The 22,760-nt window shown below is 51.4% G+C and overlaps 1 protein-coding gene across 2 annotated transcripts in view; it reads left to right on the top strand.

Moving 5' to 3' along the window:
• The window catches only part of SIDT1 (SID1 transmembrane family member 1), an 81,283-nt gene that overhangs the window by 35,268 nt on the left and 23,255 nt on the right, over nt 1-22,760 (top strand). For both annotated transcript variants that reach the window (XR_012897137.2, XM_006132924.5), the window contains exons 6-16: nt 1,058-1,141; nt 3,238-3,331; nt 7,413-7,484; nt 7,912-8,005; nt 8,225-8,268; nt 14,658-14,729; nt 16,147-16,295; nt 17,125-17,198; nt 17,867-17,933; nt 19,647-19,720; nt 20,493-20,616. Coding sequence is in view for 1 of the 2 variants with exons in the window: in XM_006132924.5 (XP_006132986.3) it covers nt 1,058-1,141; nt 3,238-3,331; nt 7,413-7,484; nt 7,912-8,005; nt 8,225-8,268; nt 14,658-14,729; nt 16,147-16,295; nt 17,125-17,198; nt 17,867-17,933; nt 19,647-19,720; nt 20,493-20,616 (948 nt within the window). In the remaining variant the exon portion in view is untranslated. The remainder of the gene's footprint in view (nt 1-1,057; nt 1,142-3,237; nt 3,332-7,412; nt 7,485-7,911; nt 8,006-8,224; nt 8,269-14,657; nt 14,730-16,146; nt 16,296-17,124; nt 17,199-17,866; nt 17,934-19,646; nt 19,721-20,492; nt 20,617-22,760) is intronic.

Below are 22,760 nucleotides of genomic sequence, written 5' to 3'. Positions count from 1 at the left end.
TGGGCCTAGACTGAGAGTAGAGCTTAGGTTGCAAATGTCTTTTCCACTCTGCCGGATCCATGCCTTCTGCTAAGAGATTCCCAGAGTCATTGCCCTGGCTGTGCCACAAGCTGTAGCTGAAGCTGGGACCTTGCGGAGGGAGGCCACCAGAGCTCTGGCCATGGTGTTGTCAGCACAGCTTCACTAGCTCCTGTGCGCAGCTGATGTTGCTGCCTGGGGGACTCCAGTAGGGTTACCAGATGGTTTAAAAAACATAACAGACACACTTAATCTCAGATGGGGGAGGAGGGTAACTGGCCAGTGGGAAGCGGGGCTGGCTGGAAGGGGGTTAGGGGGAGCAGGGCTGGCTGGGGGGGAACCAGCTGGCAGAGAGTGGGACTGGCCGGGAGGGGGGACTGGCCAGCAGGGCTGGCCGGAGAGGTATCGGGGAAGGGGGCGGGGGGGAACCGGCCGGCAGGGAGCAGGGCTGGCCTGGGCGCATGCAGATCCCAGGGTGCTGCCCGTCCTGCGCACGGTTCTGGCGGGGTACATGGCTGAGTTCGGCCCCGGGGATTCCATCCCGCCCCAGCCCAGGCCCCACCCTCCTCCTTTCTACTGCATGGTTGCATACTGCTTGGCTGGTAGACACGCTTACGCAGTGTGACTCACGCAGTATGAGCGTGTCTACCAGCCAGGCAGTACACAACTACGTGCTGATACTCACGATAATAATAAAACTTAATTAGAAAATACTGGACATTTCTACGTCTGGTATTTTCTCAGTTTGTTTCCCAGACAGAAACCTCAAATACCGGACTGTCCGGTTCAAAACCGGACAGCTGGCAACCCTTGACTCCAGTCAGGGCTCCTGCAGTGCTCTTCATGAAGCCCTAGTAGGGAGGGGAGGGGAAGATGACAAAGCCAACTCAAAGGCCCAAAGGAATTTATTTTTCTTAAGGGAGTTTTCTTCACATGAACCCTATTAGGGGGAAGGGGGGAAGCAAGTTTGTGCTCCTCCTGGTTCTGAAAATGCAGTTGGATTTTTCATTTAAAAAAAAATTCCTTTTGCCTGTTTTAGTGCCCTGTGTATGATCTGGACCACAACGTGGAGTTCAATGGTGTTTACCAGTCCATGACCAAGCAAGCTGCCATCACTGTACAGGTGAGACATTGATTTTGTTGGTGCTAATTTCCAGTGACTCTGCCGACCTACCACCTCCTTGCTGCTTAATTATTCATTTGTTGGATACTGGTGCTCCAGGTCAGGGACCTGGTGGCTGCTTCCTGTGAGCTGCAGTAAGTGCTGCCAGGGCCCTGCACCCACTCCTGCACTCCAACCCCTGCCTTAGCCCTGAGCGAGTCCACTCTTACGACCCAAGTCCCAGCCGAGAGCTCTCAACCTCTCCCATACCACAACCCCCTGCCTCAGCTGGGTGGAGGAGAGACGCAGCAGAGAGGAGTGAGTAGGAGCGGGGTCTCAGGAGTGGTGCAGCGGGGGTAGGGCCTTGGAGAAGCAGCAGGGCAGGGGTGTTTGGTTTTGTGCAAGTAGAACGTTTGCAACCCTAGTTCGGCCCTGTCTCAGCTGGTCCTTCCTTCCCGACAGCTGTTTGGTTTACAAATGTGCTTATCATTCTGGTTTCCGTTTTCCCACCTGACTCGCCAATTTGACTGCCTGCCTTGTAACACCCCAGAGATGTGCCAGCATCCTTGTGTAACTGCACACTCGGGGCTTGTCCATGTACTACAAACTTAGTTTGACCTATGTTGTTAATTACTGGGATGGCCAAGGCCATCCCTAGGGAGGCTCGGGGCCCGGGACAACCCCCCTCCTCTGCTCCAGGCCCCACCCAGCCTCTTTCTGCCCCTGCTCTGCCTCCACTCTGCACCTTCCCCCAAGTTCTGACCCCTCCTCTCCTCTTCTGAAGGATACCAGGGCAGAGCAGAGCAGAACCAGCTCATGCTGCTACTGGCCCCAAATCCCCAGAAGTGCAGGGGTTCCCGAGCTTGGGATCCAAATGACAGCCCTGAAGCATCCAATGGCTGGGACAGCTCTGGTGGTTGGCAGTGTTCATGAGAACCAACTTCTGTCAGTGGTGCACGCCCCCACCAGCAGCACTTCCACTGACTTAAAGCAAGGCAGTGTGGGGATCTGAGAGCCCAGCTGCCTCTTCTGGCTCCCCACTCCTCAATGGGAACTGGGGGAATTGGGCAGCCACCTGGACTCTCGGCTCTAGACCTGGCTCCTAGCAGGGACCTGAGAGCCTGGGGCAGTAAGCAGCCATGCTCCCGGCAAGAAGCAGAGTGGAACTGAGAGCTGTGAAATTGACCAGAACAACAACCAAGGTGAGTAATAATCAGCAGTGTCTATCCAGACAGCGTCCACCCTACCTAGGCTGACATAAGCCCTATGCCTCTCATGGAGGAGGAGGTATGTCAGTGTGGTAGGGCATTTACATCAGTGGGAGCATGGCGGTAATGTCTACAGTGGCATAACTAAGTTGATGTAAGCTGCCTTTTAATTTGGCTTAACTCTGTTGTGTAGACCAGGCCTTAGTCCAATGTGACTCTCGTACTCCATGTGAACATGTCTGGTATATATAAATGTACGCTTTCTGGTGGCTTCTTGCTTGGGACTGGCTGATGTGGACTGATCTGAGCACAGGTCTAGAAGCCCAGGCTCTTGTGTTTTAATCTTGGCTCTGCTTGTACTAATGGGTGCTAGTGAAGGACTTTGAAAATGCAAAGTGTTAAATGAATGCAGAAATGTACATAAGAGAAGTTACACCAGAGTAACTAAGTTGATGTAAAACAGACCTGCTTACACCAGTGCAAACCCCCTAATGTAGACACACACTGGTTTGAGCTTCACTGAAGCAAAAGTGTTTTAAGGGAAGTTTACACTCAAGTGAGGCTCATACCTAAGTGTGCCTTTAGTTAGAGGTTTGCAGTAGTTTTCCGCCTGTGGTCTGCGGCTCCTTAGAGGTCTGCAGAGTATGTCTATTGAAAGGGATCTGCACCTTTATTCATAATTTGAGGTATGGGGGGAGCTGCAAATGAACAAAGGTTGAAAACCACCGATCTAGTGTAAGATACTTTTTTTTTTTTTTTTTTTTTTTAAAGTAAGATCAGTGCAACTTTTCTAGACCAGGTATCTAATTACATTTAATCCTTTAATTTGCACAGGAGAGGAGATTCCTGCTCTGCAACCCTGTCCCCCCTCACTTTTCACAAGGTTCTCTCTTGTTTGTTTCTGTGCAGAAGAAGGACTTCCTAGGCGAGCAGTTCTTTGTTGTATTTGTCATAAAGCCAGAGGATTATGCCTGTGGAGGCTCTGTGCCTGCTTCTATCACAGGTAAGATGAATTAGGGGAGTGGCACACTGCACCATGAAGTGGGGAAGGGTGAACACCTTGGCTGTGTCTACACTGCACCCCTTTTCCGGAAAAGGGATGCAGATTACACACATTGGAATAGCAAAATCCGCAAGGGATTTAAATATCCCCCGCGGCATTTGCATTTACATGGCTGCCGCTTTTTTCCGAGTTGGGGATAAGCCGGAGAAAAGCGGCAGTCTAGACGTGATTCTCCGGAAAATAAGCCCTTTTCCGGAGGATCTCTTATTCCTACTTTCAAGTAGTAATCTGCATCCCTTTTCCGGAAAAGGGGTGCAGTGTAGACACAGCCCTTATGTTATGACACTCTCTTGTGGAATCACAGAATCATATAACTGGAAAGAATATTGAGAGGTCATCAAGTCCGGTCCCTGGCACTCATGGCAGGACCCAGCACCATCTAAACCATCCCTGACAGATGTTATCTAACCTGTTCTTAAAAATCTCCAACATCCCTAACAATTTATTCCAGTGTTTAGCCACCCTGACAGTTAGGAAGTTTTTCTTAATTTCCAACCTAAACCTCCCTTGCTGCAATTTAAGCCTGTTGTTTCTTGTCCTATCCTCAGAGGCCAAGGAGAACCATTTTTCTCCCTCCTTGTAACAGTGTTTTAGGTACCTGAAGGCTGATGCCACGTCTCCTCTCAGTCTTCTCTTTCCCAGACTAAACAAACCCAATTCTCTCAGTCTTCCCTCCTAGACCAGGCTTTCTAGAATGGCAACGCCTGAGGAGAAGGGAAGAGTGGAGGAAACAATGCACTAGGAAAGCAGGCGGGCAACATGAAAGTCTTTCTTTTTCCCAATAATGAATATGTGGGCTTTTAAGGGAATTGGAAAGGTGAGAGGACAGTGACTGGCAGTACAGGAATGAGGCAGCTCCATGCCTAGAGGGAGTATGGAAAAAGGCACAGAGATGGGAGCAGAGGAGGAAATGAATACCAATGACGTTGGCCTCCAAACCCTGGAGCGGCAAGGGCCTGAGGCTAATACAAAAAGAGATGAGATCTAGGCCATGGTGGGATTGTGCAGAGTTTTGGGGGGAGGGGAAGTGGAAAGTTAAGTCTGTGAGCAAGAGAGAGGGGACTGCCGTGTTCTGAACGAGTGAGCCATCCAAGAGTAAATGTCAGCTTGGTACTCAAGTGGGGCTGATTACAGCTTCATCTTCTCCCCCTCCAGTACGGCCATCTTCCTTGCTTGAGGAGGTAGTCCACACAGTCCTTTTCCAGAGGCATTCAATGGCACAGGAACATGAAGAGAAGAAGCAGGCCCCGCTTGTGAGCGAGGGGTGGTGCAAGAGTGGAGAGGGGCTTGCAGTGCTCAAGGAGGTGCTGGAGAGAGGCTATTTTAGTGACTGAGAAATCTCATGGGGAACCTAGCGAAGGCATGATGCAGGGAGAGGACTTGTTGGGCAGAGGACCAGTTAGCCTAGGATCAAAGAACAAACGAGGGCCAGGAGACTAAGTGGTTGGAAGGGCTCTGTCTGTCAAAATAGAAGTCCTCATCAGAGTGGGGAGGGAGAGGAGGAAGTAGAGGTGAGAGCCGTAGGTTTGACAAGATGCAGGAGAGCTGATGAGGAAGTTGTGGGAGCAGGACAGTGGAGACACAGGGGCTACGTCTACACTGGCCCCTTTTCCGGAAGGGGCATGTAAATTTCACTAGTCGTCGTAGGGAAATCCGCGGGGGATTTAAATATCCCCCGCGGCATTTAAATAAAAATGTCCGCCGCTTTTTTCCGGCTTTTAAAAAAGCCGGAAAAGAGCGTCTAGACTGGCCCCGATCCTCTGGAAAAAGTGCCCTTTTCCGGAGGCTCTTATTCCTACTTCAAAGTAAGAATAAGAGCCTCCGGAAAAGGGCACTTTTTCCGGAGGATCGGGGCCAGTCTAGACGCTCTTTTCCGGCTTTTAAAAAAGCCGGAAAAAAGCGGCGGACATTTTTATTTAAATGCCGCGGGGGATATTTAAATCCCCCGCGGATTTCCCTACGACGACTAGTGAAATTTACATGCCCCTTCCGGAAAAGGGGCCAGTGTAGACGTAGCCAGGGGCTGTGTCTACACTGGCATGAATTTCCAGAAATGCTTAAAACGGAATACTATTCTGTTTTCAGTTTTTCCGGAAAAGGAGCGTCTACATTGGCAGGCTGCTTTTCCGGAAAAGCCCTTTTTCCAGAAAAGCGTCTGTGGCCAATGTAGACGCCCTTTTCTGGAAAAGAGCCCCGATCGCCATTTTTGCGATCGGGGCTTTTTTCCAGAAAAGACTACTGGGCTGTCTACACTGGCCCTTTTCCGGAACAGTGTTCCTGAATAAGGACTTATGCCCGAGCGGGAGCAGAATAGTTTTTCCGGTCTAGCGGCTGATTTTGTACAGTAGAGCATCGTTGCTATTCCAGAAATTCAAGGGCCAGTGTAGACAGCTCGCAGCTTATTCCGGAAAAGTGGCTGATTTTCCGGAATAAGTGGCTCAGTGTAGACACAGCCCGGAGGTGTTCGATGGAGGTGAAATTACAAGATGACCATTTGTTGGAGAGCCCACGAACGCTCTGGGTGGGTGTGTCGCAGACTGGCTGTTGGGAGCGAGGACAGACCCAGTGGGGGAGATGTATTTAAAATAAGTTGCACCTTCCCCATTTTAGTCTGAACAAGGTTTATGTTCATTTTCTAATATACATTTTCTTAGCTCCTGTCTGTAACCCTAAGCCCAGTGCAGTATTTCAGATTCACAGGGCACCTATCAGATGGGCATAAAGCCCAGCAACCATAATGACAATAACTTCTGCATCAAGCCTCCAATTCCATGCACCCAACATCCCATCTCTGCTGCAAATGTCTGACAAAAAAACAATAGAAACCCATAAGCTTTGTAGTGTGCCTGGCAGATTAGTAATGGCAGACTCTGGTGGACCAGCCAGAAAGCAACCTGCCCGGTTACATTATGTAGCACTGAGATAATGCTCCCTCATCAAGACACACTGAAAATCTGCACTTGCTTCACATTCAGAATGGTCTTCTAGAAAGTTGCCAGATGAAGACTGTGCTACAACAGTCTAGTACTGTGGGACAGGTCTGTAGGCCACTGTGACCTGCAGTGGTGGGAGAACATGCTCTTGGCTGCAGCTGCTCCCAACCCATCTAAGAGCCGCTTAGGTTTCTAATAAAATTCCTCTTAGGAAATTGGTATTAGCACTTCTGCAGCTTCACCAGTCATAAGAGACATAAGTCCCCAGCACCAGGGTACCTAGGGAACTAGCACTTGAGTTGGTGGCACAGGTGAAAACTCAAGCAGAGACGTGTTTGTCTCCATGGAGACTGATGGCTGGGCCCAGAACTGGAGGATTACTGTCCCTTATCCTCAAAGTAGTGTGAAAATTCATTACCGTGGGAGAAGTGTGATGTAACCAACGGGCTGCTCGGGTAGCCAGGATTTTCTCCACCTGGAGCAAGTGTTTGGACCCTTGTGTGTGACTCCTTGCAGTATTTTATGGTTTGCAGAGCTCTGTCCATTGTGCAGCATTTTACACCTATCACTGCCACAGACGTGCACACGGCATTCTGTATAACAGTTCTGGAGGGAGCCAGGAGATGTTTGCCTAAAGATACAGGGCAAGTCTTGTGGTGAGAGATCTTTAACATGGAAGCTCCCCTGATGGCTTTTCTCTGGATGTTGGTCTCCTGGTGCATTCCACAGCTTAGTAGATGCAGACCAATTGCAGAGTGGGGGCAAACTCCCATAGATTACGAGGCAGAATGGTGGTGATGAAATACACTTCAGGCGTAGCCAACTGAACCTCAGCAGTGTCACAGAATTTTCCAGCATAAAATTGTAGGTGGTGGATAGAGCAAGAGTTGAGACACCTTCCCATATGGCTTCATTGCAAGGGGCAACATGGCTGTTCATTATTATGGCGGTGCCAGGATTTTTACCTCATGAAAACGGAAATGCCTGCATCTGAGAACGGTGCTGGGTCTGGGTTACTTCTCAGGTGAACTGGTCCCAGCAGCGTTAAATAATGTGTTTTCTCATCTAGGGCACCTTTTTTCTTACAGGAAAGGGCAACCACACCTGGAACCTACAACGAACAAAGAGCCTACAAGTGACCATTGTACCTTCCATTAAAGGTTAATGTCGCCCTGAGGAACCATCCAGAATTGCTAGGGAGCTCCGAGGTGCACCACTCTTGGTTTCTCCTACCAGGAGGTGTATTAAGGAATAGTACAAGGGCACTCCATCTGTGGGAGCTCCCACCTAATTCAGTCTGAGCAGAAGGCACGGCAAGGAATAGTATAATGGTGTCAGCTGAGGGATTGTTCTTAATTATTCCAGCGCCAGCCTTTTCCGGCAGGGAGGAAGTGCTGACTAGGAGGGGAGGGTGGTACTTGCAATGTCAGGAATCCATGGAGAGTGGGGCACTGGCAGTGGGAGAGCTATTTCAGTCGCAGTCTGTTCCCGCAGGAGGCGCTGTAGTGAGCAGGGCAGAGCTGCTCGCTGTGAGGGGAATATTTTTTTCCTCTAAGCTGACCCTCCTCCTGTTCCTCTTCCTTCCAGAGTCTGACTACGTGAAAGCCATGCTCTTCAGTCTCCTGAGCTTCCTCTCCTTCTACCTGGTCTCGCTGATCGTCGCCTTTGTGCACTACGTCAGGTGAGTGAAGCAGTGGGACAAGGCTGACTTTCAGGCTATGCCACTGGCAGCTTCTGCCTTGACTGGCAGGCCTCGCCCTGCAGTGAGTCAGGCAGCTGAAAAGTTGATATGTGTTTGCTAAAGCATTGCATTTTGAGATGATTCTGCCAAGACTGGCATAGTGACTGATCTGTTGCATTTTCAGAAGTTTTGTCTCTGCTTTTTTCCCCCCCTTCCCAGGATTCAGAGGAAGGCATCCACTGAGAGATACAGTCCAGATGATGGTAAATCTTTCAAATTTATGCAACAATGTCAAGGGGTAGAGAATACTGTGGTGCTCTGGTCCCTGCACATGCAAAACAGCTCCCTTCAGTCTCTTCCAAACCTCCTTGTCTACTACAGCCCAGGATTTTTTGTAAATTGTGCATTTTAATGCTGGAGTTCCATAGTTCTCTAGATAATCTGCTCTGTAGGAACCAGTTCTAGGGGAACACAGGCCATTCGGTCCTCAAGACTGATGCTGGAGGAGCGGTGGTGCACTCAGTGCTGTTCATGCTGGTGTTGTGAGGCGGGCCCTTGTCTGCCACAGACGGGGCTATACAATATCCATTTTAAACAGGGTTCCAAGTAAGCTAGAGCTGGTGGGAGCTCTGAGTTATGTTTTACAGATTTAGAGGGTGAGGATGAAAATGCACAAAATCAATGTTCTTAACTCCCCAGCTGAGTCACCTGTTTCTTTCTAAGGAAGTGTATTTAGTTGCTCACGCTAGCCACAGGACTGTTCCTTTTGGATTGAAAGGTGTCCTGCCCAATTGAAGCTTTGGGCCAAATGTTTTATAAAAGGCAGGGTTTATACAGTTCAAGGAGCAAATGACTAATCCAGTTAGCACAGCGTCACTTCTGGGTGTTTACTTTGATACTATCTTTAGTTTATTTTACATGACACTCACATTTCAACATGCTCCAAATGTTTATGCTGTAAAAGCATCATTGCATCAGAGAGGTTGTTAGGGGAAGATGGCAGCTTTGGCAGGCGGGTTTAGGGGTAGGGATGTAAAATCCCATTTAATTGGTTAACCAGTTAAATGTGATGTTTAACCAGTTAACTTATGAAAGGGGTGGTTGTGCCTGGGGCTCTAGCCCCCACCGCTTAACTTTTAACATCCCTAGTCTAGAATAGGTTGATCAGTGTAATATATTGGGGCACTTATTTTGGGGGGGGGCTATCAGTGTGTATTTAAGACAAAATCCCTAATATTGGGAGTTCTGGTATAACACGGTGCGACTCACCACCACAGTGCCTCCTGCTCGTCACTCAGGCTGTGCCTACACAGCAGCGTTATTTTGGAATAACTGACATTATTCTGAAGTAACATAGTGCGTGTCTACACTGCCGGCCTTCATTTTGAAATCCTGTTGAGTTGGAGGACTTCTTACTCCAACTCCTGTAACCCTCATTTTATGAGGAGTAAGAAGGAAGAGTGTTCTTTCTGCTGTGTAGACCGAGCCAAAAGCCAAATTAAGCTTATTTTGACTTCAGCTTTGCAACTGACCTAACTCAAGTTGCGTAGCTTAATTCGACTTTTGCCCTGCTGTGTAGATGTACCCTCAGGGAAACAGCTCTTCAGCCCTGGAGCGCCCCCTTTCAGCTGGTGTCACACCTGCTGTTATCTTTTATTCTCCACCACCTTGTGTTAGGACCCACATCCCTCTTAGACTGTGGTGCCCTCTCCTCTGGGTACTGCCCTGCTGCAGTGCCCCCACACTCTAGGGTCCTCCTGCTCAGGGAACCCCTAACCCTCTACACCCACCTCGCTTCAATGACCCACTACCAGTCTCCATCTAGCCCTTGCCTCGGGGCAAACTGCAGTCAGAAATGGCCACTCAACATTGGCAAGCGGGTGTGGACCTGCTGCCTTTGCCTATTCTAATTGCCTCCCTGCAACCTGGGAGCTTCCCTAGCCAGAGCTTCCCCAGCTCTGCCTGCCTTTCCCCAGCCTTGCTGTAAGTCAGGAAGCCTCTAGATTCCCTAGCAGTCAGGTCCCTCCTGCTCAATAGCTAGAGCAAGAGTGAGTCTGTCTCTGCCTCTCCAGGAGCTTTTATTGATACAGCCCCTGTTGGGTCCTAATTGGCTGCCTCTGCCTCAGCTGCTGGCTCCACCATTCCAGCCCTCACTCAGGGCTGGGTTTTAACCCTCCAAGGGTCAGGGCGGGGCAGATGCCCTGTCACATCTGGTCACTCTAGTGTAGGAGGCAGTTTCTGGTTCCTGGAGAGGTAAGGGAGACAATGTCTGGTTGCTTAGTACCTGGGAGGAAGTTGAAGCTTGAGGGCATGAGGGAAAGAATGCATCTCTTCTCTCTCTCCTCCCGTCCGAGTGGTGGAAATGATTTACCTTTTGACAACGGGAGGAGCTTGAATACTTAATGTCGCACCCCAGCGACTAGCTGCTCCATTTTCCCCTACTCTAATATTTACCACTGGCTAAGCGTAGTCCTGCAAGGCAGCTTTTACAGTACAATGAAATAGAAAACAATGTAATGTAAATTGGCATTATTAGGGATTCCAGTTGATTTAGTCAGTTTAGATGAACGGGGGCAATTCGCTTCTCCAAAATAACAGTTCAGACTGATGGCTGACTGCATGCTGCATTGCTTAAACTCTGGTCCTTTTTGGAAGATTTCCTCTTCACAGCTAGGCAATACAATGTCCTATATGAAAACTCAGGCTCTAGAGCACATTTCTGCAGCAGGGGGTACCTTTTGCTGCAATATGGTAGAACACAGTACGGGGGGAGCTCATTAGCCACTAGAACCAGGAGTCGAGAATGAAAGTGCCCATATTCAGGTGAAATTCAGGGAGGCAGAATGGAGCCTGCCCAGGGCCTGGGAGAGGACATCAAGATGATTGCAGAAGGACTCTTATTGAGCATAAGAAGTCAGAACTTCAGCAGGGTGAAGGGGTGTCTTGCCAGAAGGTGAAATCTAGGGTAACATTTCCTTATGCTTCCTGTGCTGGAGCCAGATTGCTGGAGAGTGATTAGCTGTTCCAGGGCAGGCAGCTACTTGGTGTAGCTGACAGCAGCTGGTGCACAACCACCTCCATACAGGAGAGGGAAAGATAAATGCTGCTCCAGACACATCCAGCAGGCCCTGAGCTACAGAAGCTGCTCTTAACCCTGTGGTTCTCAATTGGTGGTCCATGGTGACTTTTTCGGTGGTCCACAGGAACATTGTCCAAAGTCTCACGGTGTGAACAGGTGCCGCCATTAGGCTGTTTTATGCTGTGTTCACAAGCACACAGCGCATCATTCATAGCGTCACCTAGGATGCAACCACGTTGTGTTGCCAGTAACTTCCGTCTGAGTCTCTGAGCGACAGTGTAGCTGCTGCCATCGTGCTGAGCAGTTGCTCTGTCATTTGTCCTGTGCTACATGTGCTGGAGGTGGTCCGCGAAAATTTTTTGATTGGCCTGGTGGTCCGTGGACTGAAACGAGTTGAGAACCACTGACTTTAACCCAAAGGAGGCACTTTGGGTATGTCTACACTACCACCCTAGTTTGAACTAGGGTGGTAATGTAGGCATACCGCACTTGCAAATGAAGCCCGGGATTTGAATTTCCCGGGCTTCATTTGCATAAGCCGGCCGGCGCCATTTTTAAATGCCGGCTTTTTCGAACCCCGTGCCGCGTGGCTACATGCGGCACGGGCTAGATAGTGCGGAATGGCTTGCTAGTTCGAACTATCTAGCCCGTGCTGCGTGTAGCCGCGCGGCACGGGGTTCGAACAAGCCAGCATTTAAAAATGGCGCCGGCCGGCTTATGCAAATGAAGCCCGGGAAATTCAAATCCCGGGCTTCATTTGCAAGTGCGGTATGCCTACATTACCCCGCTAGTTTGAACTAGCGGGGTAGTGTAGACATACCCTTTGAGACTGGGCTTCCAGGGAGAGAGAGAGGCTTCTGGATAAAAGACTGGGATCAGACATGACCTTAGCCTCACTCAGCCACTTGCTGCTCTCCCACTCTCCTATTCTGGGAACGGCCTGTCTGTTCTCTCATCCATAGGTTTCCTCCTCCACTCTGGATGACCTGCCCTTCCCCCATTACTCTCACTTCAGATGCCCTGCACTACCTGCCTGTCTCCTACCGCTATGCCTCTGCCCTTGTTCAACCCCCTCACACTCCATTTCTGCATCTCTTCTCTTCCTTCTCCCCCACCTCCAGCCCATGCTTTCCTCTGCAGCATAGCCTGGAGGAACAAATGCAAGAGTGGGAGGCTGGAGTTCTTAAGGTCTTAGCCTGGCTACCCACTGACTCGCTTCATCCCTCTGCATTTCCTCATCTGGGTCCCATTGTGTCATTAGTGTGTGTCTGCACAGCACTGTGAAAGTTTACACTGTTCATAAACAGTAAGGATTCTGGTACCCTCCCCCCTTTCTGGAATGCCCTGCCCTTGGGGTCCCTGTCACTCAGAATCCCCGGCACCCTCTGGCCTGCTCTCAAATTGCCCCTGCCCTGTGGAATTTCCCATTCTTCTCTGTAGCCCTGCTCCCCAGATTACACCTCACTCCTCTCTCCCCCTCCTGAGAATGCCATGTATCCCTGTCCACACTGCTTGTCTCCTGTCTCTCCTCTTTCCTTCCCATCTCTTGCCTATCCTGCTGTCCCGTCTGTGTCCTTGTTCACTTTTGCTCTGCAGTGCCTTCCTTCTGAGCTGGTCTGTCTCCTCCAGTCCCTCCCTTCCCCTCCTCCCTCTCACACGTTGTTGCAGGAAAGGAGAGCTGGAGGAACCAGTTGCTCTATCCTGTCACAAAGTGCACCCCACCCAGCAAAGCAAACACTTAGCCACCAAGCAAACTGGCATCGCCAGCTTCACTGACTCACCTCTGCCCCAGGAAGTGGGGCTGAAATGGGTGAGTGAATTTACAGCTGAGACGGTCATTGGCGCTGTCTCTCGACACCTGGTGGAGCCCCACCCCGTCCAACTTTCACAAAGACTCTCTGCCTTATATATACGGTATCAATTACCATAAACTAGACATGGAAAGTGGGAAGCTCAAAGCACAGGCTAACCTAGAGAGTCGTGAGCCTGTATGACTGAGGAGAGGCTGGAGTAGAAAGTGCCTCTGTCTTAAGGCCCCAGATAAGAGGGAGGGCAAGAAAGATGCTTCTTCACGCGGGAACCACGAAAGATGTCTGCTCAAAAAGCAATGCTGGCAAACTGTTCCTATCTGTGGAGAAAGGATGGCATCTTGCTCAGCAGCAGATCAGGAATGGGCAGGGGAGCAGCCCCCAAAGGCAGGGACTAGGCATATCCTGGGCAGGATCATACCTGCCTGGGACAAATACTGTGGCCAGCCTGCTTCTTTACCACTAAAGCAATCATGTTATAATAACTTATGCCAGTCAAGTATCCTTGAGCTGACAGGTTTCTTGTGCCTATGCACCCTGTCACATGTACACCATGTGGCCCGTTGTAGTCTAGTCCCCCTGAAAGTACTGCAGTCTCACTTCAGGTGTTGGGTTTAGCGGGTGGGAGCTGGGTGGTGTTAGTGGCCTGTGGCACACAGAAGATCACACTATATCATCTGGTGGTCATGCTCCCTTCTGGCCTTAAACTATAGGGCACGTTTCAGGCCCTCATATATTATGGTAGAAAACCTGGCTTGGTTTTCAAGACGACCTCCAGAAGCTAGACTGTTCGGAACAGGAGGAGTATCTCTTGCCACTCCTATCAGTGTGAAGACAGGTCATGTGCCTTTAAATCTAGTGATGGTATTTGGAGACCTACTGGTGACTCTGCATTAGGATAAAATCTATGCACCTTGCTTTGCGCACTGATTGGCCAAAGAATGGGTGTGACTGACCCATTCAGCGTGACTGGTGAGCGTAAATTTGTGCTGCTGCCCACATGTGGCTTCATTAGGTCATTTCATCTGCATAAAGCTTTACCCTCTACACATTATGCAAATTAGATGAGTGGGGAAGGGGGAAGCTCTCAGTCTTGGCTTGTATTTGTCACTGTTCCTTTCTGATTTAGAGCCTCATGGATTTTCTTTAAGTTGTTTCCTCTGCCCCTTGCTAGCTACATTGGCAGTCTTGGGTCATCCCTCCCTTCCCTTGCTGGAGAGGGAAGTCAGATGAGGCTGTTTTCTGAGGGACAGCTCTTCCTGCCTCAGCTCAGTGTGAGTGGCTGGATTCTGTCTTAGGAAGCCATCCCAGTGTTAGCAATGGGAGATGGTTGCCATCTTTGCTGGGAGCAGCCTTGCTTTCACCTAAAAGAACATGGAGGTCTAAGGGCACCTGTAGCTCTTCCAGTGATCGTCATGGAAATTAGCTGCCATTTTGGGTGAGAGGAAAACTGAGACTGGAGGCAGAAATTCATGACAGTCCTTGAACACTTCAGCTATAATACTCATGACAGAATTGCAAGAGTTGGCAATACTGGAGCATGGAGGGGACAGGGAAGGGGCCTAGGCTTTGCCGAACTTCTGATGTGGAGGTGACCAGAATGATGGGCATTGGCTTGTGGTTCCTAATGGATTCTCTGCGGCGGAGAGACCTCTGGTTTGTGGTGTGTCCTGTGGGCAGGGAAGGAGGTGTGTGCTTTTACATTAAGTAGTACAGGGAGGTGGGGCAGGTTCAGGGGCTCTTCATTTGTTTGTATCCATCGCAGGATCTGGGACGGTGGCTTCCTCGCATCCCATCGCAACTGGCACTCCCGAGGGAAGCAGCTATGGAGCTATCGGTACGGAACACTCCGGAACCTGAGAGCCTGGCACCTGGGCTGCATGGGCAGCTGCTTCTGGGGGAAGGAGCCAGTATGCTAGAGGACCCCTGCATGGCCTCAAAACTGTCTACAGAGGAGCCTCTGCCCCACGGGCCGCCTGCTGATTCTGAGACTGGGCCCACATAACCCCGCTGCTTGTGGGGATGGGGAGGGACACAGAGCAATGAGTGGGCTGAAGGAAGGGACTCTATAGCTTGAGGCAACTCCTGCAAGGAGCTGGGCTATGAGTCCCTTCCTGCTGAGTCTGTCCATGTTGCCCTGGAGGGGTGAGTGCTAATGAAATGCCACGCTGCTATCTAAGATTATCCAGGCTCTGCACCTCCAGGACCAAGACACAGGGGCCTGGGTCTCCTGCATGTTGGCATAGATCAGGCCAAGGGGCCTCAAAGCCCAAGGGCTTTGAACTGAGGTTGGGGAAGAGAGTGGCTCTGTTTTTGCTCAGCGGTGTGGAATTTTTAATTCCTGCTCTGCATGTTTAGTGTGACTGCTATCCTGGCTCAGCCCTGGACTAAGGATGCTGGTACTCGGATTCCAGCCAGCAGATGTGGTGTATCTGCTGGGAAAGAAAGGCAGAAGCAGGTGCTTATCTGGTGCAGGGAATAACATGAGGGTTTGAGAAGTGGAGTAGAGTCAGGGCTTTCTTCTGGGATCTATTCTGACCCAGATGTAACTCCAGATCCATGTCAAAAGAACTCCTGCTTGAGCAGGAAGTCTTATCTTTCTGTCCTTTAAGAATGTCAGGGCAATTTAGAAGGGCCCCTTAAGATTCTCAAGCAAGTTAGCAAACCCTGACCCCGTTCTCTCTTGCCTCTTCAACCGCCACAATCTTGATGCTTGGTCCACATGGCTGCTCTGAGCCTATGTCGGCAAACAGCTGGCACGCAACCTGGGCAAACACAACACAAGGTGCAGGGGGGTTCAATTGGCCCCCCCCAGCGGGTGATACTGGTCATGGGACCAGCCATGTTCCCATCTGCTTCAGGAAGCATGCCGGGGCTGGGGGCTGACTCTCCCTTTGTTAGATTTCATTTTCTTTTCTCTTTTTTGTTTTTAAACTTATTTTAGGACAGCTTGACACGCAAACTATCTGCAAGGCAGTTCTCAGAGGCCTCTGCTGGCTCTGAACAGCATGCCACAGCCTTTACTGGCTAGTATGGCTCTGATTCCCCATCTCGCAGGTTAGAAGTAGCAAATGTTATGGAAAAGAAAGTGAGTGAGCAGGAAAATGCTAGGAAGTGTCCTGTAGCCTAGACCAGAATTTTGTGGGCATTCCCAGGTATGGCAGCAACCTGCTCCTGGCATGGAGAACGCGCCCTTGTTTCTGTGTACAGAAGGATTTACCCTTTAACAAGAACCCTTCCTTCCTCATTTGCAGACGAGTCCAGCTCCAGTGGCGGCCGGCAGTTGTCATCCCCCGAGCGTGGGCCCCCCCACGGTTCTGACACGGACAGCTCGGTGGAGGAGGAGAGCGATTTTGACACCATGCCTGAAATTGAAAGTGACAAGAATGTCATTCGCACTAAGGTCTGGCTGGTGCTGCGTCCTTGTGCTAAGCGTTGCATGTGGGCATCCGCTCTATGGGTCCAGCCATCCGTGCTCGTTGCCGTCTCTCTCTTTGACTCTGTTTCTTCAAGGGCAGATGAATGGCCTTCACGTGACTTACTGTATCTAATAATCCTCCGATACCCAGAACGTTTCCCCAGAGCACTGATTGAAAACAAGCGCTAGTGCAGGCTACAGTGAACAGCCTCATTTAGGAAACTGGAGAGATGCTGCTTTGGTGGAGGGTGGTGCAACCTAAAAGGGTGGAAAACAAATGAAGGGGTTGAAGTGGTAGAAGAAAGCAGGTGGCTGATGGTGGACATTGAGACGTTGGTTGGGTCGTGCCTGTAAGGATAGGGAGGCCAATAGAGGATACAGAGAAGACAAGGAGCCAAGTGACCGACAGCTTGTATCAGGAACTTAAGTAACATCTCTTCTTGTCCCCAGTCCTTATGATTGGTCAAATGATTCCTTGGGGCAGCTCTTAGAGTACATCTGTGGTTACAGCAGGGATGAGTTAACCCATGATCTGCAAGAGGGAACGTGGTTTGAATGGCGTGGAAAGTAATTCTACTCAGAACAATTTTTAAAGTTTGTTTTGTTTTGTCATCTTATTTCCAGAGAGAACCTCTGAGCTTTTGTTTGGGGCTGTCCTGGGCTTGCTTCCTCAGGGAATCCCAAGGGTTCCTCACAGGGGAAAGGACAAGTTTTACCCATCCACTTGGATCTTCAGAATGCATTCAGGCTTTCTAAAGGTTTCCTTCTCTTTCATGAATTCTCCTTCTGTCTTCCCTCTGTGTTTACATTGCAGATGTTCCTCTACCTGTCAGACTTGTCCAGGAAGGATCGGAGAATTGTCAGCAAGAAGTACAAAATCTATTTCTGGTAAGTAGAGGAGAGATGGATAGTTTCAGTCCCTAAGCCTGGGCCCAGATTTCAATTTAAGGGCCCACATTTGAGTTCCCAGTGTCCTCATTTGGGGGCACACTTAGAAGCACATAAACACTTTTTAGGCTCCTCTCTAAGCTTCCAGCTGTCATCCTGACCACCATGATGTGTATATCCCCATTTGAAGTGTGTGGTGCGCACGGGCATTTAGGAATGAACGCAAGGGCTTGTGGCCATCTGTATTCCTGAATTGTGGTGCACGTTCATGCTTCAGGTGCACATCCTCCTGAACTCTCCACCCCTAGGGCAGCATTACTGTTTCGCTGTGGCTCTGAAGAGCTACTCCCTGTTGCTCCATTTGTCTGAGTTTGTCTTCCACGTGGAGTCATGTCCCTCTGGGAGGTTGCAGGTCTGTGTATCATTACACATGGGGTCACATGCAGGGTACCCAGTAAGCCAGGGATAGATCTGGGGAAAGAACCCAGGAGTTATGACTCCCAGTGCTCTCCCCAACAAACACTAGATGGCCCTGAAAGGGAAAGAGATGGGGAAAAGCAGGGGGGACTGCATGGAAGACACAGATGCAGAGCCCAGCCTGTTCTGGTGCATGCGGGAGGAGGCTGTGTTGCTCCAGGTAACTGATGTACTTCTCCCCCTTTTTGTAGGAACATCATCACAATCGCTGTGTTCTACGCGCTGCCTGTGATCCAGCTAGTCATCACCTACCAAACGGTGAGTGCTCCCGGGGGCCTGGCCCTCTGCTGTTCTTCCCCGATGGCGCGCTGAGGTTCGGCAATGCACTTAGCCCTAGAGCCAAGCACTGTTTGGGGGAGGGGGAGTGAATTTTCCTAACAACATCATTTATGAGCCCCCCCGGTGCTTCCTGCATCCAGCCAGTTCAAATCCACTGTGAGTCTGAGCAGAACATCCACCTCCTGGCCAGGCACCTGAAATGCCATGCTCGTGTGTCAGCACTGCATGTGGTGAACTCAGCAAGTCTTCCAGCACTGCCAGCACGAGCCCCTGGTTGGTGGATTGGTTGCTTTGAGGGAACTGGGGTCCCGATGATGAGCCAAATCCTGTTTGTATCAAGCATTGTATTACCTTAGCCAGCCCTTATCATGACAATTGAGTGCCTCCCAGTATTATGAAGGGTCTTGCTCTCTTCCCCATTCCTCTCAGCGCTCTCTGTCTGTGGTATTGTGAAATTGGTGAGAGAAGCATGTCTAGCACTCAGGTTTGTTGTCACCATCCTGCCGCCTTCCAGGAGCGAATGGCCGCTTCTCTGGCCAATCACCGAGAGAATGCCATCTCTCGTGCACATGTGAGCCTCGCTCCGGGGGCTGACTAGCCCCCTGATCCGGTGCCAGGGCTACCCAGTTCTTGTCCTCTCCCAAGGATATTTTTAGGAGGACAATATTTCCTAAGGGAGGGTGGGACAATGTGTGAGTCTGGCCTGAGGCAGTCCTTCCCAACTCCCGCATCCCGGCAGGGCTGGCTCAAGTCACTCACTTGAGCCCTGCCTGTCCCTGCCCACTCCTCGTGAGGCTGGGGCTGGCATCCATGCTTGTCCAAACCCTGCCTGCCCCCTGCACAAGCCTGGGGCTGGTGTCGGCATCACTTCTCACCAGAGCCCTGCCTGCCTTCCCAGCCCTGCTCAGGAGAGGCAGAGTTTGGGTGATGGCCACTCCCACCTCCAGACATTGCTCTGCACTGCCCTTTTTGCACAAAATGGGGCACTGGCAGGAACAAATGGGACAAATGCCCAATTTTGCCTAAGAAACTGGGACTGCCAGGGCAGGGCTTAAAAAGGGACTGTCCTGACCAAAACAGAACCCTTATCTTTGAGGCCCTATTGTCTGATTCTCAGTACAGCTGTACCGGTCTCTCCACTACGTGGGCCAGCGCACATAAAGCAGGCAAACTAAAAACAACAAAGTAAAGCAAATGCTCTTGACTGGAGTTTGGACTGAGCAGGTGGCCCCTGAAGCCCTGCCTGACACATGGGCTGGCAGCTGAAGCTGGGTTAATGAGGGATGGAAACTTTTAGGCAGCTCTTTCCTGTGGTCAGGTGCAGATATTCCAGTGTTACAGCCCTGGCTCTTTAAAATTTATCTGTGTTTCTTAAAAAAAAAAAAACCAAAACCCAGACACACATCCGTGGGCCAAGAGAGGTTTTCAAGAGCCAGGCCAAAGTGTTCATTGTATGTGCCTTGAATGCTGTCTTTCGGGACGTTCCATCCATCCATGCCATGTGTGTTACCTGTGGGTGGATTGTGACAGGCAGTTTTCTGGGCACAACCCTGGGCTGGGCTGCATCCAGTGGTGGTTGGATGGCACTGTCAAGTGCCAATTCTATGCTGATCTGGTTCACTTTGCCCTCTTCCTCTGAGCTGGGGTGAAGTGCAGTTTGTGCAAGCTAACACCTCTCCCGTTGCTCTGCAGGTGGTGAATGTAACTGGGAACCAGGATATCTGCTACTACAACTTCCTCTGTGCCCATCCTCTGGGGGTCCTGAGGTGAGTGAACCTCTTGTCCCTTCACTGGCTGGCTCACTTGGCCTTACAGTTCATCATCGTGGCCGTGTCGGCTGGACGGGCATTGCCTTCCTCCAATTCCCCCTGCAGGGAGTGCAAGGTTTTCGCAGCTACCACGCTAATATAGTCAGTGTGAGGTTACTGTGTAGGATCAGGGATGGGACTAGGGCCTCTCTGTGCAGTTGCTGAGGGGGCTTCCCACAGTGTTACATTAGGGAGACCCCCAGGGTGTGGGGCTTCTGGGCAATTTCAGTTCTCTTACCATCGCTGCTCACTTGGGCGCATGTGACGAAGGAAGCCTGGTCCAGCCTTTATTCCAGAGCACCGATCCAGGTGAAGCAGCAGTGGGGAAGCGCCCTGCGGGTTAGGAGACCAGCAGAGAAGGAATTGCAGCATTGAGCCAGGCTAAATGTGCTGACCCTGGATGTCATGGCATGTGAAGCCTGTTAAATCCGCCCCCGTTTGGAGAGCTCTGCCTAATCCTTTGACTTCTTTAGGGTGGCAGCCTTTGTCCTGCTGAACCAAACCTTTCCACTGGCCTCTTGCCCTTAGCCTAGTTGAATTTGGATGACTTTCTGCTTCGTGCAAGGGAGCAGACTGGGGGATCACAATGGGTGCTTCTGGCTTTAAAATCTGTGGACTTGCTGCCAGGGTGGCTGTGGGAAAACCTCCTCTGGGAGGCTGGAAATATCTCTCTCCCCTCCTCCCCCCCAATCCCTTTGCTCCCTCTCTGGGGGGCTCGTCTTCCCCACAGCGCTTTCAACAATGTCCTGAGCAACGTGGGCCACGTACTGCTGGGCTTCCTCTTTGTCCTCATCGTGCTGCGCAGAGACATTCTCCACCGCCACTGGCTGGAAGCCACTGACACCTGCACCCTGGTATGGAACGATCCCTCCCCCCCTCCCCCCAGCCTGGGCAGGGCGGGAGAGCGCTGAGCCTGGGCTCCTCGCTGGGTCTGCACTGACAGGTGACAGAGCCCCTTTTTGGGGGCAGCTGCACTCTGAGTGGGGGGCACACTTGGTGCAGCCACACGTCCCACCTGGGGCACTACCGGAGCAAAACATTTCTGCCTTTTGGGTGGGAGCCAGCATCCAAGCGGGGCCCTTTCCTTCAGTGCCTGCCGGGGAGGGAAAGGGGCTGACCGCAAGGCACAAACCAATTCTAGTTAGCGCCTGGGGTGCAGGGAAAGGCGGGTGTCTGAGCTACAGTCCCTTGGCAAAGGCCTAGCTTTGGACTTGTAATGTGAACATCACGGCATGGCATCCAGGCAGCAGGGCCAACAGCCGCCATGGGCCCTGGGCCAACAGGGGGCAGCTCTGTGTCCCTGGACGGGGTGGAGCCAGAGGCAGAAAGGGTTGGGCCACAGGCAGTCAGCTCTTTGTGCCACCCAGACTGCAGTGTCCTCCCCCTTCCCTCCCCCCCAGGCCTCAGAGCGGTGCCCCGGTCATGGGCAGCAGGTATGCTAGGCGGGGGAAGGCATTGCCTTCCGAAACCACCAGCCTGGTTCCATCCCCAGAATGCCTGCTGTAGGCGTACTGTGGGGTGGAGTGTTGCTGCCCCCAATGCCTGCCCTCCACATGCTCTGGGGTTGAGGGGCTGGGGCTGTGTGCCCACCTTCTCCCCCCACCCCACTTTCTCTCCTCGGGGGGCCTGTGTCCAGGTGTCAAACATGTAACTCCATGAAGAGACTCTGCTGTTGACTCTGCCAAAGGGGCTGAGTAGCTCTGAGCAATCCCTTTTGGAGGGTGAACGTCTCCTGTTTGTGGCAGGGTATCCAGATGCCTCCTGAGCAGCACAAAGCCGTCAGGAGAGACTCAAGCCTTTCTGTGCCTGTGTAAGGAAGGGAGACGAGCCCATTTTATTCCAAAGGAACTCGGCTGGCTCTGCGGGACCTGCACTGGAGAGGAAGCTTATTTTAACCAGAGATCTGGGAACCTGCAGGCTTCTAGCCAGTGCTCCATTTGTGTCTGAGCTGAGCCTCCAAGTGGGGCAGTTCATAGCCCCAGCACCTCTCTGCTTGTGGCATCTGTTAGGAATGTAAAAGCAAAAGTGCTTGAGCCCAGACACCTCTTTCCTTGCAAATTAAACGCTGTGTCCAGCTCTGGCCTTCTGGGGTCTCGCAGCAAAGAGGTTTCTGTCTTGTATGTCGTTCGAGGCCGGAAGCACTGCTGGCAATGGCCTTGAGGCATCAGTAGGTGGCGCTGTTCCCCGAGTTAGTTCTAAGCTAGCACCCCAGTGTGGTGGGGATTAGGGGTTCTAACTTCTTTCTTCCGGAGGCCCCCGCAACGTGCTGCAAAAACTCCACGGCCCACCTGTGGCACAACAGCTGCTTTTCTACATGTAGAAGCCAGGGCCGGCATGGGGGGGCAGCAAGCAGGGCAATGGTTGAGGGCCCCCAGGAAGTTAAGCTTCTCCGGCGTTGGTGTCAGCCCCATGCGTCAGGGCTCAGGGCCTCGGGCCTCAGCCCCATGTGATGGAACTTCAGATTTCTGCCAAGAGCCACAGGGACTCTAATGCCAGCCCTGCTTGCGGGCCTGCTGAAACCTGCTCGCCGCCCCATGGGGGCCCTGGACTTGTGGTAGAGAACCACGAGTGTAGTAGGGCACATAAGGGTTCCTGAACGTTCAAATCAGACCTAAAATGGCTCCTGCCACAGAGCTTTTCTCAGAAGGGCTGGGGGGCTCCATTCCCCCTGCCTTGCACCTGTATTCTCATTCGCACCTGCGGGAAATGGGCATACAGTGCCACTCTTCTGACATGATAGAGCCTTACCTCCGTGGTCATCTTAGACCCCTCTTTGCCCGGGTGTAAATCACCACGCAAGGGGCAGGGGAGTGGGAAATCCAGGCTGGGAGATCGGTGTACTGACACATTCCCCCCGGTCAGCTGCGTTCTGCTTCAGGGGACCACATAGTAAATGTGTGAAAAATGGGGATGGAGGTGAGGGGGAACAGGTGCCTACGTAACACACTGCCCCAAATGTCAAAACTGACCCTATAAACCAGGAGACCCTATTTCTGCC

Source organism: Pelodiscus sinensis, chromosome 1 (assembly GCF_052426305.1).
Source record: "Pelodiscus sinensis isolate ZL-2025 chromosome 1, ASM5242630v1, whole genome shotgun sequence".
NCBI lineage: Eukaryota > Metazoa > Chordata > Testudines > Trionychidae > Pelodiscus > Pelodiscus sinensis.
This window is presented reverse-complemented; position numbering and strand designations above follow the sequence as displayed.